The sequence below is a fragment of the Amblyraja radiata genome, chromosome 5 (assembly GCF_010909765.2).
Source record: "Amblyraja radiata isolate CabotCenter1 chromosome 5, sAmbRad1.1.pri, whole genome shotgun sequence".
In the NCBI taxonomy this organism is placed as follows: Eukaryota; Metazoa; Chordata; class Chondrichthyes; order Rajiformes; family Rajidae; genus Amblyraja; species Amblyraja radiata.
Genome location: NC_045960.1, coordinates 62308443 through 62324387, shown reverse-complemented (window position 1 = coordinate 62324387; position 15945 = coordinate 62308443). Strand labels below are relative to the sequence as shown.

Genomic DNA, 15945 nt, shown 5'->3' with positions numbered 1-15945 from the left:
CATCCCTAATAAAAATGTAAAGCATTTCACCAACGTGGTTTTCTCTACACCCGGGAAACTGGTGGAAACTGCGTACTTGCAAACGACCTCAGACCAATCACCAATGGTGATCTCGATCTTCACGCAGCCAATGTCTCAATTCTCCCTTCTGCACTATACCAATAAAACTTAACAAAAGCTTGAAAAGCTCGATAGGCTCATCTTTTGGGACGACAGATGGCACAATGGGCTAAGTGTTCGGCTGGCAACCGGAAGGTAGCCGGTTCGAATCCAGCTTGGAGTGCATACTGTCGTTGTGTCCTTGGGCAAGACACTTCACCCACCTTTGCCTGTGTGTGAATGTGTGTGAGTGATTGGTGGTGGTCGGAGGGGCCGTAGGCGCAGATTGGCAGCCACGCTTCCGTCAGTCTGCCCCAGGGCAGCTGTGGCTACAGAAGTAGCTTACCACCACCGAGTGTGACTGAGGAGTGAATGAATAATGCGATGTAAAGCGCCTTGAGTATTAGAAAGGCGCTATATAAATCCCATCCATTATTATTATTATTATCTTTCAGCCAGGCATCAGGAAAAGTGTGGAAACAAAGAATTTGGGGGGAGGGGGAGCCAGATCAGAACTTGTGAGACATATGTGAGGGTCCCATCTATGACAGATGGAGGGAACCCAAGTTTCCTGAAGATTGACGACATCCCAGATGTCAGTATGGAACACTTGGGCACAGATGCAGCGGAGACTGAGGAATTGAGGGATAGGGAACAGCATCTTTACTTGAGGCATGGTGGGAAAAAATGTAATTAAAATAGTTGTGCGAGTTAGTAGGTTTGTAATGGACATATGTTGATATTCTGTCTCCTGTGATGGAGACAGTGAGATCAAAGGGAGAGAGGAATCCAAGATATCCAGGTGAATTTGAGAGCAGGGTGGAAGTTCACAGTGAAGTTAATAAAGTCTATGAATTCTGTATGGGTGCAGGAGGTCGCTCAACTGCAATCATCAATGTAGCAGAGAAAGTGTTGAGCGCCTCGACGAAGGACTATTTGATGTAACCATAAAAAGGCAGGCATAGCTGGGGGCCATGCGAGTTCCCATAGCTACACATTTGATTTGGAAAAAATGTAAGGAGTCAAAGGAGAATAAGGACAAGTTCAATGAGGAGGAGGAAAATGTTAGTTGAGGGAAATTGATTGGGTCGTTGAGGAAGAAACTGAGGTTCTTAAGGCCAATCCTTTTTTTTCTCCAGAAATGCTGCCTGACTTACTGGGTTTTATCCAGCACTTTGTGTCTATCACCAGCCAGAGTAATATCAATACGAAGATAGATCCAGTAACAAATAACCACACAAGCTTAAAGTGGGGAGTGAATGTGGGGAGCAGGTCAGACACAAGAGACTGCAGCTGCTGGAATCTTGAGCAAAAAAAATGCAAGGGTCCCAAGCCGAAATGTGATCTGCCTATTTCCCTCCACAGATGGTGCCTGAATGCTGTTCAGTGCTATGCACAACTGACAAAATTCTGGTTTGCACTCTAAAGCACAAACGAGATGTTGAATGTCTATAATTCAGCAAGAAAAGTGACATTACACAAGATGAGGTCAGTACTTTAAATAATTTGAACATGGCAAGCATTGCAATTAATTACTTTAAACTAGACATAAACCAGACTCCATGAAATCCAGAAAAAGCTAGATCAGTAGAGCTGAGAGTTTATCTATGGGCAATTCAAATGGTAGCAGAATTAACATGATGAAGGTATTTGGGTGTGGTAGGATTGGGAAGGAAAACAACTCAAAATACCACATGATTCTATGACACATGATTAAAGGAGAAAAGGGCTTTGGCACAGGGCATCCAAATTAAAGAGTCACTTAAATCACTTCAGGAATTTGGAAAGAAAAATGTGTATCAATAGTTTTGTATCTTTCACTTACAGCAGCTGAAGAAGGGTTCAGAATATAATTTCATGCCCAATGTGGTCATCTTTAAGTTGATTTAAGTTTATTATTGTCATGTTTTCAAGCTAGTGATCTCTATACCTATAAAAGTGTGTGTGTGTGTGTGTGTGTGTGTGTGTGCGCGCATTGGATCTTCCTTAAAACGCTACGTGCTAACGCTTACATTTTTACATATTCTTACTCACATTTTCCCCCTCCATGACCTCATCAGGTTCACTTCAGATTTCATGCTCTATTTCAAAAGTTATTCGTGATTAAAGTTTAAAAAAGCCAAAAACCGCTTCTCACAGAGAGCCTTTTTTCAGCAGCTTCAAATGATGATGTCACAATACCACTCATAGTGCACCAATCACAATTGGCTCTCAAGCTGCCAAGTGCCACAATGGCATCACAATGGAACGTTGCCAACAGTAACCGCAGCAGAAGGAGAGGTTCCCAAAGGCAGGGGGGGCTCATGCCTGTCTTCAAAGGGATCTTGGTTTGGGGGCCTTCAAAATTGAAATTGGCCTGGGCCTCAGTTCATCTATGAGGGGCTGGCAGGGGGAGAGAGGGAGAGCGATCCTGTTGTTTGGACACAAGTAAGGGAGTGGGGAGGGCCGATTGGGGGGGGGGGGGGGGTCTTGAAGCTTGTGTGGTTATTTGTTACTGGATCTATCATCGTATGGGGTCTCCAGCGCAAATAAATAATGTGCATCATTGTGATTGTGGAAACTATCAAAACTGATTACTAGCTTATAACCAAGTTAAAGAAAACAAACCAGTCATTCCTAAAAAACCAAATATTCTAGAATTAAAAAAGATTGGAAACACAAATCTGACAGCATCTAGAGGTTAACATTTCCGATCAACATAGTCTCATACATTCTTCTAAACCTTCATTCCTAAAAAACCAAATATTCTAGAATTAAAAAAGATTGGAAACACAAATCTGACAGCATCTAGAGGTTAACATTTCCGATCAACATAGTCTCATACATTCTTCTAAACCTATCACCAGCAGTAAAAACATTTGAAGGTTTGATTTTTATTAATGCACTCATTCAGTGTTTCAAGCAATGCAGTTTCATGATGTCTATCGAATCTCAATAAGGTCTAAAATGAGTTTATTACTGCCTCAACAAAATTACATAAAGTTTTTACCTTTGTATTGATATTTAATTGTATATGATACGTTGATCGGCTGAAACATGATGTTAACAGTAGATTGAGAAACTAGTGATAATTTGTTTTTAAATGAGTTACTGCCGGTCCATGGAATCCCAGCCTGTATCTCACATTGTTATTATGTTGCCAACACTCCAGGATTTTTTCAGAAAATTATGATGAATCGTACAAATAAATTATTTGGAGGAAATAAATCATGGGATTATTACAAGGTGATATTTACCACTCACCTAATAGGTACAACAATACTGAAAACAATTTAGTACAGGTAGTTATAATATAATGCTTCATTTAATTTTAATAGTTTCATAAAAATGTTATTAGATTGTTATAAAAATGGTACACCGTGTACTTTTATTCAAATTCATCTGGAGAATGCTGTAAATTGCAGATTATTAAGTGATTTCATTGCGGATTTGATAGATAACCAGCAAAAAAATGTTGAATTTCAAAATAACTAATTTCGCAATATGTCTGCAGTTGTTTCAGTGGTAAGTTATACTCATCTTGTGGTTTCTATTAGGCACCAGCTGCAGTCCTTCCTCTGAAGTCTTTCTTTGACAAGGCCAAGCACTGATCACACAACTTGGCTGGGAAGGTGACCTCCCTCTAAACTCCAACACAACCCAATGCGGTCCTAGGAGCAGGTTCCACCAAATGCTGACTGCCCCTCACTAGATGGAGCCCATCACTTTCCTCATACGATGACAATTATCTACCTGTAACCGGATTCACACATTGAAACTAATATGCACATTTCCTTTTTGCCTCCACTGCTGTCTCGATGTCATTTCTCTCTCTTCTTTCATGACCCGGAGGTTGGAACAGTTCAGTATGAGATGAAGAGGGAAATGTAGTTCACTTTATGAAATGCATTTTAGGAGGGGCCTAATTGAATAAATACAACTGTAACTTGCAAGCAGAATACCAAAAGTACTAATACCCCCAAAAAACAGTACGATTTATTGGAAAAATGTTAATTCAATTTATGCATAAAAATTACAAAGCTTTCAGTTAACAAGCCCTTGCATTGTCAAACCTTGAGATATTTGGTTTTACAATATGGCCTGCAGGTACATCAAAATGTTCCTATTGTTGCATTGATCGTATTGGGCAAAGTGGGTTACAGATATTACCAGACACATAAACGAAAAGATTCAAGAATATGCTCAAAACTCTCCAAAAAAAAAAGCCACATCCACACTGACTCCTGGGAATCTATGGCCAATGAATCTCAAAGTTGAGCAGCATTGGGGACAAGATTAAAAACTTTAAAACCATGTATCCAGACTCAAAGACCTCGGCATTGAAGGCTCTGCACTCAGCTGGCTCCGTTCCTACCTTTCCAACAGATCCCACTTCATCTCTCTCCACAACCACACCTCTGCTACAGCCGCAGTCACTCAAGGCGTTCCCCAAGGCTCCGTACTCGGCCCCCTCCTCTTCATCATCTACATCCTCCCCCTTGGTCAGATACTTCAATCTGGACTTCCACTGTTACGCTGATGACACCCAGATTTACCTTGGCACCAAATCCCCCCACCACCCCCCCCCCCCCTCTCCCATATCAACTCCTGTTTGTCAGCTATAAAAACCTGGATGCAACATAATTTCCTCAAACTAAACAGCGATAAGACAGAATTCCTCCTCATAGGCTCCAAAGCCACACTCAGCAAAATCAATAACCCCACTCTCACCATCGACGGCACCACTGTCTCCCCATTCCCCAGGCCCGTAACCTTGGCGTGATCTTTGATTCCACCCTCTCCCTTGAGCCTCACATCCGCCATGTCATTAAAACCTCCTTCTTTCATCTCCGCAACATCGCCAAACTCAGACCCTCTCTCACACCGCCCGCTGCTGAAAGACTCATCCATGCCTACATCTCTTCCCGACTGGACTATTGCAACTCACTTCTCCTTGGCATCAGCTCCACCTACATCAACCGACTCCAACTGGTCCAGAACGCAGCCGCCCGACTCATCACCCATACCAGATCCTGGCATCACATCACTCCAGTCCTCAAACAACTTCACTGGCTTCCCATCTCCCACCGGATCACCTACAAAATCCTGATCCTCACCTACAAAGCCCTCCACCATCTGGCCCCCCCATATCTCATTGACCTCCTCTCCCCCTACCAACCCTCACGGTCCCTCAGATCCACATCAGCCGGTCTCCTCTCCATCAACAAGTCCAACCTCCGCAGTTTTGGGGACAGAGCCTTCTCCAGGGCAGCTCCCAGGCTCTGGAACTCCGTCCCCCAACTGATCCGCAATTCCGTGTCCCTCACCATCTTCCAGTCCCACCTCAAGACCCATCTCTTCACCTCTGCCTATCCTTAGCCCCACGTCCCCGTCCCTTTTCATCTGTGCATTAATTGCCTCATACTGTGTTTTGTATTGAATTCTGTCTTTACTTTGTGTACTAGTCATGTCTCTATTTATTTCATTCCCCTTACATGTTTTTCCTCTACATGATCAATTTTTGTAAGGTGTCCTTGAGACTCTTGAAAGGCGCCCATAAATAAAAAGTATTATTATTATTATTATGTATCATAAGGGCACAGCGACCCCATGTATATCGTAGAAGCAGCAGCAGACCTCCCTCTCAAATTAACCACCTGTCCCATCAGGGGAAGAGTCTATGGCTCACACATTGGGCTCACCAGGCTTCTCAGAAACACACAAACCACAGTGGAATAATTCCTCCTTGAATCTGCGGGACAACTAAAGAGGAAGAGAGCTTATTTTGTTGTTCCAATTCTTCAAATCGTGCGTAAGGTGGCTTCAGTATAACAAGACTAATTGAATGCCACAAATTTTAAAAATTCAAATAAAAATAAAAATCTCATTTAAATTCTTTTGCAAAATGTCCTACAATATTATTCAGTCATCAACCTCAAAATTTTTTTTCACTTCAGTTGGAAAACAACTTGTATACGCTCCAAAAAATCCCATTAATCTCTGAAAAAGCTTTACAGTACAAATATTTCCATCACATTTAGCTTCTCCTAAAGGAAAAGATTTCTTCTAAACAAATAATGCTTAATAAAAGGTGCAATTTTGGTTCATTGACTCTTATGGAAGAACAAGCTGAATCAGATGTCTAAACTTTGCTTTTGTAAGTCATCATAAAACCTTAGCAGCACAAGGATGAAATTACATAATCAGATTTACAGATCTGTACAGATCTTCTAAATGCAGCGATCTAACAAAGGATGCAGTTATCTGCAATATATATAGATAATAGCCAGAACATGAGCACAATTAAATGTCTGAAAACTTGGATTTAAGATCTATACTACAAGTGCTGGGGAGTCATGAGGTCCAGAACACACTCTGTAGATAACATGGTATGCAATTAGCTTATTTAGTTACACTGATGTATCATTCATAATATTTTCAATTAACTGATTATAAATAAGATTTCAATTAAAAAAAATGCAACTTATGAACAGAATTTGTAACTTTTATTTCAAAAAGACAAATTAAAATAATGCAAAGATGATTTTGTTGAACATATGTGTGAATGAACAAAGCAGATGGGGTCATGTACTTAAAATATTTAATGTCAAAATTAACATTTCCTGTCAATGCATGCATTGCGTAATTTAGTCAGCACATAACCATCAATAACAGTTCACAGAGCATAGCTTGTTCATGAACATATTTCAACACATGATTTAAAAAAACCCCACATAAGCGAAGTAAACAATTGGCTAAATTCGGAGAAAGACAACTGAAATTATCTTTAAATATTGTATCACCTCCAACCACCTGGTTCACATAATCAGACAGATTGAAGTCAGTTGTATTCATATGCACTACATTGGCCATACAGTACGACAGAATGATTTGATAGGATTTCAGAACTTAACATAGAATGTTTTACAAATATTGACACAGCCTTTTAAGGTTTACTCGAGTTCATCAGAGATTAATTACCGAGAATAAATTGCATCCTTTTTAAAATTCCCCATTAACACTGATAAGCAAGCGATAGCTTCCGAAGCAATCTAAAAAGAACCATTCACATCATGTTTGAAAATCATGTTGTCATGTGCAAAAATTACACTCACCAGTACTTGAACACACTCATCTTTAATCGAATATAAATGGGGAACCATACATTATTTTCTAAAAGTATTAACACGACTCTTCACAAAATTGTATCAACAACAGTCACACTAACTTCAAGTTATCCAGTTGTAGACTATTTGTAACCCCCAAGCTTTAAATTGAACTCACTCCTGAAAGGAAGAGGCCTCCGTTTATCCCCTTGGGTGATGTGGTAAGATTTAACAGTGGGAAGGGGGGGGGGGGGGGTCGTGAATAAATACAAATGAGAAGTTGAAGAATATCATTAATATCTCAATTCTATTGATGAGACCACACCTTTAAAAGATTTATTCTATTTTTCTTCAACTGCTCAAACATTTATTCAATTATCCGATTCATACTTTACAAATATTAGTATATCAAGTTAGTATACTGGGAAACAATATAAAAAAAACCTCCAAGGACATTTCTAATTTCATAGCATTACCTTCCAAAATACCCAATTTTAACAAATGTAGTGTAATTAAGGCATAAATATACTTAAAGTGTGCTATGGTTATTTCATTCAATGATTAGCAAAATAAGCACCTGCACAGATAAGGATGTGTTGTGTGATTAATGTCCTATACTAATGTCACTGCTTTATCATCAACTACTTCAAAATCCTTTCAAATATTTATATAGGAGCAATGCCAACAGAATAGAAGCAGCATATGCAAGTTAAAATTTCAATTTGGATCCCTCTGTTAGAAGGATAAAGTGCTAATACAAATAATGACTGGAAATGATTGTTTGTCAGAAGTGGGCATATAGTGTATTTTCAAATTCAGATAGCCACAGTCCCTTCATCAAAATGACTGTTGAATGGTGCAACTCAGGAGTCTATACAGATTTCTACAGAAGAGCAGAGTTACCACCAGACAATGATATAACTAAAGTATATTCTTCATAAAGTGCAAACAATGGTATCTCAATTCAGAAATATATTACATCCATGTAGATATTTCTGCCCATCTGAAGTTCTTGATATTATCAAGAGGTGCCTTTTATAATATTATTGTCGTCTTTGTTCATTCAACAACTTTCCACTCTAGCGGCTAGTTTGGTCCTCTTCCATATCAAACTAAAATACGATGATCAATTCATGTTTTCATTATAGATGATAATAGTAATCAAGCAATGATAATCATTTACACTATTCACTTAAACATAAAAATATTTTCCATTCAGTAGAATTATGCTCTTCAATGCCTCCGATTTCGCCCACATATTAGTATAATAAGCATTAGGATGTGTTTCTAAGGTTTCAAATGGTAACAAATAGGTCTGCACATCTGTTAATAGCAATTTGGCAGTGTTAGCAGAAATCATTATTTGTGACATGTAGTAGGTGCAATGTTTCTACATGAGCAAATTTCAGTAGATACTGGTTGAACCGTATTTTCCAAGGAAACCCATTTTGTTCCAAAGTACAGATACATTGAGGTGCAACAACTGAAGGCAAATTAAACTAGAATTAGACTGACAAATTCCCAAAGTATTAAGCAATTCAATAAATATTTCAATAACTCAGTGATCCTTCGGATTCAATAATTTGATTATTTAACTGTTCCCACATTCAGTAATTTGTTCACACTTTATATAAGGATGAAGCCAGAAGAAGCGACAGTACAATAAGATAACGAGAAGCAAAGGCAAGGTAAGGAATTGCCTTTCAATGCTTGTGCAGTATTTGACTGATTAATCAGTCCTGAAATTAAATGGTCAGCAACTCAATCTGCAGATTTCACGTTAAAACCGTACTGAAAAATATTCCTCCTCAAAAACTGTTTTAGGGCACCTGAATTATTACCATGTAACTAATAGCTAGGGTCCTACATTTAATCTTACTGCAGAGAATCTGATGTTCAAATGTGTTTAAGAACTAACCCATGCACAGCATCATATACAAAGTGTTACTTTTTCAAGAGAGTAAATGTAATAATTAATAAATTTGCAGTAGTTTAAGGACTTTCAAGTTCTCCATCGTCTGTTTGTAGTTCAGCTAGCTGGCGTCGAAGAGCATTTACTTTTGCTTGTAAATCCTTATTGTACTCAATAATATGAATTATTTCATCCCAGGCCTCATCCAGGTATTTTGAAGAACGATTCCATCGGAGAAATACACCTACAATTAAAAATTGAATAAATTACCATCAGAATATCCCCAATCTTTACAATTTTTGGCTTAATTGTCTACAGTCTACAGCAACTATAAATCAGGAAAGTGCCCTCTATAATTGACTTAAAAGTGCAGAATCAATTTAACCAGGATAGACAATCTATTGCCTTCTTGAAGAATTTGAAAATCTATCCAGCTTTTCTCTGTGTAATGCAAATTCAAGATATGCACATTCAAGGGGGGGGGGGGGGGGGAGTTACATATAGATCAGATAAGAGTGGCAGATTTCCTTTCAAGAAGAGCATTAATAAACGAGTTGGTTTTATTCTTAGATCAGGCCGCGCCCGCAAGTTTCTGCTATTTCTGCTCTTTCTGGGGTGTTTGTTAATTTCTATTGCAAGCATCTCCATCTTTATTTCATGGCTCAGAGGGCTAAATGGCCTCCTCCTGCACCTATTTGCTATTTTCTAATTGCCCATCAGTTTAAGAACCAAAACGTAGAGTCCATGTGAGAATTAAAATTGTGTCACTGGATTGATATTCTGGATTACTCGATCAGCAATTAAGCACTAGCACCACCAATCCCAAATGAGTATTGAACCTGACATGAAATTGTATGCATTACACTTATAGATATCAGCAGCCCAAGTAAGTGAATTTAATCCCATACCCCCATATATCCAAAATAACTACAATGTCATAAAACTAACTTCAAAACAAGTGGAAGCACTGGCTTCATGAAGTAGTAAATGACCATGTTTTACCCACACAACCCCATCTCAAAAAATATAAAATAATTGCATTATATGAATTAAAAGAACATCCACTGAATGTTCCCAGGCAATCCTTGGAAATAAAAATTGAAAAAAGTCGCAATTTCAAGTTGAACAAAATCACCTTCCCAAAGCTGTAAACTTTGTGGTGCCACCGAAGGCCAGATTACCAAGCTATTCGCTTCATAGAGAGGGTTAAAGTACTTTTCCAACACTTTTGGTCTATTCGCCCAAGACCACAGTGAGACAGTCTTCTGCTGAAGCTTTAGTTTTCGTCTGGAACAACAAGGAAAATAATATTTAATTACTCTTTGTATGTATTCAAATTATACAAATATATTTTACCAGAGCTTCGCTTTAATCAGGGCACACACAACAAATGAAATTCCCACTCTTGTACATCACACTTCATATCATACATCTGAAATTGCTCTCTCCTGAACCTCTTATGCTGGTGATGCAGCATTTAAGTTACACGTAATTCAGAGGCCTGAACAAACAAACCATACAGATATACCAGAGGCAGCATCCCTCTGGCACACTGATAAAAAGGAGTAGCCTTCCAATTTGACTTGAGACTTCATGTAGTCTCACGGCATCAGATCAAATATAAGCAAGGTTACCTTCTTTTTTCTTTCTTTTTTTAAAATTTATTTATTTTAAATCTTTTTTTTTTAATTTTTAATTTTATTTAATTTATTAGTAGACATATTATAAAATGTAGTTACATATTATAGTAAAAAAACTTTTCATATACATCAGTCATACATTATTAAAATTTTCCATTATCAATTACTTCTGCTTCTAGTGTTTTTATTTTTTATAGAAAGAGAGAAAAAGAGAGGGTAGAAAGTTACAAATAAAAAAGAAAGCAAAAAAAAAAAACACAACAGAAAAACAAGGGAGGTGGAATGGGTTACCTGTAATACATCAATGGAGATAGGTTCGTAGGTTATAAAGTATAGCTTTTCATCTATTCCTGAGTTCAAGTTTCAGTTGGGTCCTCGTGCTGTGCCAATCTATCCCTTCAGATAGTTAATGAATGGAGCCCAAATTTTATGGAAAAGATCTTGTTTGTCCATTAAGACAAGTCTAATTCTTTCTAAGTATAGGGTCTCCGACATTTCCGTAATCCACATTTTAATTGTGGGGGTTGTAGGGCCTTTCCAAAATTTTAATATTAATTTTTTTCCGGTTATTATACTGTAGTTGAGGACATTTCTTTGGTTTGTTGTGAGTGTTAAGCTTTGTTCTGATATTCCAAGTATTATTAATTTTGTGTCTGGGTCCAGTTTTGTATTAATAACTTCTGAAGTTATTTCAAAAATATCAGTCCAGAAATGTTTAAGTTTTATACAGTTTGCAAACGTATGTGTTAAATTAGCCTCTAAATGTAGACATTTATCACAAATAGGAGAGATTTGTGGGAAGATTCTATTTAGTTTTATTTTAGAGAAGTGTAGTCTATGTAAGACCTTGAATTGTATTAAAGTATGTCTGGCATTTAATGAACATTGATGTATTTGTTGTAAACTTTCGTCCCACATATCTTTCGTGATAGGATGACCTATTTCATTTTCCCATTTGTATCTATATGGTTCGGTCGGTGGTACCTCGTTGTTTAGTAGGGTGTTATAAATATAAGCTATTAGTTTTTCAGTATTAGGATGCTTGTTCAGACATTCATCAAGAATTTCTGATTCCCTATTCCTGTAGACTTGTGTATTAGATTTAACATAATCTCTAATTTGTAGATATCTGAAGAAATTATTTGAGTGCAGTCCATAATTCTGTTGTAACTCTTGAAATGAAAGAAAAGTGCCTTTCCCATAAAGATGTCCTATATTTTTGATTCCATAATTTTTCCATTGTGTGAAACCTTTGTCCATAAAGGATGATTTGAATAAAGGATTATTTACAATGGGAAGGCAGAGTGGTATATTATTCAATTTTAAATCTTTTTTTATTTGTTTCCAAATTCGTATTCCACTATGTATTATGAGGTTTTCTTTATAGGTTTTATTGTGCAGTTTTGTGGGGGCAAATATGATCGGTCCAATTTCAAAAGGTAGACAGTCTTCCTTTTCCATCATTAGCCAATCTGGTTGTTGATCCATTTCTTCCAGCCAGAAATTCATGTTTTTAATATGAACTGCCCAAAAATAAAATAAGAAATTTGGCAAAGCCAGACCTCCATTTATCTTTGATTTACATAAATGTTTTTTACTTATTCTATGATTCTTATAATCCCAGACAAAACTTGTAACAATGGAATCGACTTTTTTGAAAAAGTTTTTGGGATATATATCGGAATTAGTTGAAGTAGGTACAGCAGTTGCGGTAAAAAAATCATTTTTATAGCATTAATTCTCCCAAGCATTGAAATGGGGAGTGTTTTCCAGTATTGAATATTCTTATGTAGTTTATTCAGTAAGGGTGGGAAATTTAGTTTAAATAAAGAGGTATATGTCTTAGTTACATAGATTCCTAAGTATTTAAATTTATATTTAACTATTTTAAAACGGGATTGTTGTATTGTATGTAAATTGAATTTTGTTATTGGCATGATTTCGCTTTTATTCCAATTGATTCTATATCCCGAAAACTGACCAAATTGAGTTATTAGATTTAATAGGTTTGGAATACTAGTTTCTAATTTTGTAATATATATTAGTATATCATCTGCATATAAGGAGATTTTATTCCTTGTGTCTCTAGTATTGTATCCAAATATTCCTGGATGGTTTCTAACGCTTTCTGCTAGGGGTTCGATTGCAAGAGCAAATAATAGTGGGGATAGTGAGCATCCTTGTCTACAGCCTCTAGAGAGATTAAATTTAGTTGATAACATTTTGTTTGTTAATATTCTAGCTGTTGGATTAGAATATAACAATTTAACCCATGTACAGTACTTCTCTCCTAGTTGAAATGTTTCCATCACCGAAAATAAATATGGCCATTCTACCTGGTCAAATGCTTTTTCAGCATCTAACGAGATAATTGCTAGCTCTGCGTTAGGGATTCTATTGGAGTATATAATATTAAATAATCTTCTCAGATTATAAAATGAATACCGTTTGGGGATAAACCCTGTTTGGTCGGGATGTATTAATTTGCTGATCACTAAGCTCAATCTATTAGATAGAATCTTAGTTAATATTTTCTGATCAGTATTTAAGAGGGCTATAGCTCTGTATGAACCTGGGTCTTCAAGATCCTTGTCCGTTTTTGGTATAAGTGTGATTGTAGATTCATTTAGAGTTTCTGTTGAGTATAAGCGTATTTGTACATTGTCTGTAGGCGTGGGGAAAGCAAATCATATTTTTTTTTTATAAAATTCCGAATTTAGACCATCGGGTCCTGCCGACTTTCCGTTTTTTAAGGACTTTATTGATTCTTCAATGTCTTTTATCGTAATTTCAGCCCCTAGCAATTCTCTCTCTTTCTGATCTAGACCCGCAAACTTACAATTCTGTAAAAATGTTTCCATTCCCGTTGATTGTTCTGTTATTTTAGATGAATACAATTTTTGGTAGTATTGTAGAAATCTATCATTAATATCTTTAGGCAGTGTTAATGTTTCTCCCTTGTCTGTTCTAATTTTGTATATTGTTTTTTCCCCATCCAATTTGCGAAGTTGACGCGCTAATAGTTTTTGTGGTTTGTCACCAAATTCAAAATTTAATTGTTTTGTATGTTGATAAAGTTTTATAACTTGGTCTGAATAAATCTTGTTTAATTTATATTTCAATACTGCAATTTTATTGTGTTGTATCGTGGATGGTGCTGCTGCGTTTTCTGTGTCTAATTGCTTTATTTCCATTTCCAGTTTCTGTTGATTAGCCCTATTCTCTTTATTAAAAAATGATTGGGAAGAAATTAATGCTCCTCGTACAAATGCTTTAAATGTTTCCCAAAGAAGGGAGGCAGATATTTCAGGGCTATCGTTAGCCTCAAAAAACATTTTAATCTGTTTTACTAGGTATTCATTACATGATTTATCTTTTAAGATTTGGGGATTAAATCTCCATTGTGACTGTGTCTCTGCCATTCCGTTTACTTTGATCATAAATGTTAATGGAGCGTGGTCTGAGATTATGATGTTATGATATTGTGAGTTATAGGTAAATGGGATAAGTTTTGAATCTACTAAAAAATAGTCTATCCTTGAGTAAGTTTTATGTACTGGTGAGTAAAATGAATATTCTCGGCCCGATGGATTTTCAATTCTCCAAACGTCCTTAATATTAGTAGTATTAATGTATGAATTTAAAAATTCACTTGATCGAGATTTTAGTTTTCTTTGAGTTGATGATCTATCCAAACAAGCATCCAAAGTGCAATTTAAATCTCCACCGATTATTAAGTTTTGTTGTGTACCTTCCGGGATATTGTTAAGAATTCTCTTAAAAAACAGAGGGCTATCAAAATTTGGTCCATACACATTGAGGAGAGTCACCTTTTTTAAGTATAACTCCTCTATTATTAGAATATATCTGCCTTCAATGTCTTCTATCGTTGATATATGTTTAAAGAGTATACCTTTACGAATTAATATTGCAACACCTCTTGATTTATGTGAGAATGAAGAGTGGTACGCTTTAGCAATCCATTTTGCTTTCAATCTGTGTTGTGCTTCCTTTTTAAGATGTGTCTCCTGGAGAAATATTATATCTGTTTTCATGGATTTTAAATGAGCTAACACTTTGCCTCTCTTGATAGGTTCATTAATTCCCTTAACATTCCAACTACAGAATTTAATTCCCTCACCCCCAATTTTTAAATTCATGTCTTGCATCTTGTGATTAAGTGGTAGAGCAGATGATTCAGCACACTCAACCCTACCTTATACTTGAACTTCAGGTAGATGAATTTTAGGTCACGTCTGTTTTCCATCCGAACATATCTCCTTAAATAAAATATGCAATTCCATTCCAAATACAAAATATAATATGATATAAGATAAAAAAGGTGATAGCAAATAGGGTTAGTAAAGTGTGGAAAGTAAAAAAGAAAAGCAACTACAACTACAATTAGTGCAGTTAGTGATAGCCACCCAAATGTGGCTAAGCATCTATGGACTTCCGTAGCTTTTGGTTTATAAAAATACTAGCTCCGTACTTTCCTTGAAAGGAAAGTTTCCAATTCGATGCATACAATTTGTGGGGGGGAAAGATATATTGATTATATTCCATTAATGGTATAATTAGTAGTCTCAAATTGAAATGTTAGTTTTGTATAATATAAACATTTATCAAAGAATAATCAAAAACGAAAACATCAGAGAGAGAGCCACCAAACATTTCTCATTATAAAATACCTGAATCATACTTTACTTATATTTCATACTTTTAGTTAATTCTTAAATTATCTAAATAATCTTATTATCATTAGTTAGTGTTAGTTAATATTCTTAATTATTAATAGTTGTTAGAGGTTAGTACTAGAATGTTAGTATTATATATCCGTTGCAGGAAATATACCCAATTCTTATTGCGAATTTTAGGCAGCTCTTAAATATAGTAGTTTAAAGTTTAGAGTTCCATATCTTCTCTGCGAGATAGCAGTATCCGGGTAGGTGTTAAGAGTTGAATATTTTTCAATCTTCGATCTTGTCTTCGATGTTCTTGGCAAATTCAAATGCTTCCGTGTGCTTGATGAAGAAGTATTCCTTCTTCTCGTAACTGACTCTTAGTGTTGCGGGATATAACAGTCCATATCTCAGATTATTTATGTTCTTCAATATTCTTCTTGTTTCTGTGAACAACGCTCTTTTCTTAGCAACTTCCACAGGGTAATCTCTGAATACGCTAATCTTGTCTCCTTCATATACAAGAT

General features: G+C 36.4%; 1 protein-coding gene across 1 annotated transcript in view; it reads right to left on the bottom strand.

The window, feature by feature from the left end:
• Nucleotides 1–6565: 6565 nt before the first annotated feature.
• mtmr9 (myotubularin related protein 9) overlaps nucleotides 6566–15945 on the bottom strand; it is a 76446-nt gene continuing 67066 nt past the window's right edge. Inside the window, exons 9-10 of the mRNA XM_033021370.1 lie at nucleotides 10232–10383; nucleotides 6566–9340 (exon numbers count right to left, since the gene is read on the bottom strand). Coding sequence (XP_032877261.1) covers nucleotides 9177–9340; nucleotides 10232–10383 — 316 coding nt within the window. The 3' untranslated portion in view covers nucleotides 6566–9176. The remainder of the gene's footprint in view (nucleotides 9341–10231; nucleotides 10384–15945) is intronic.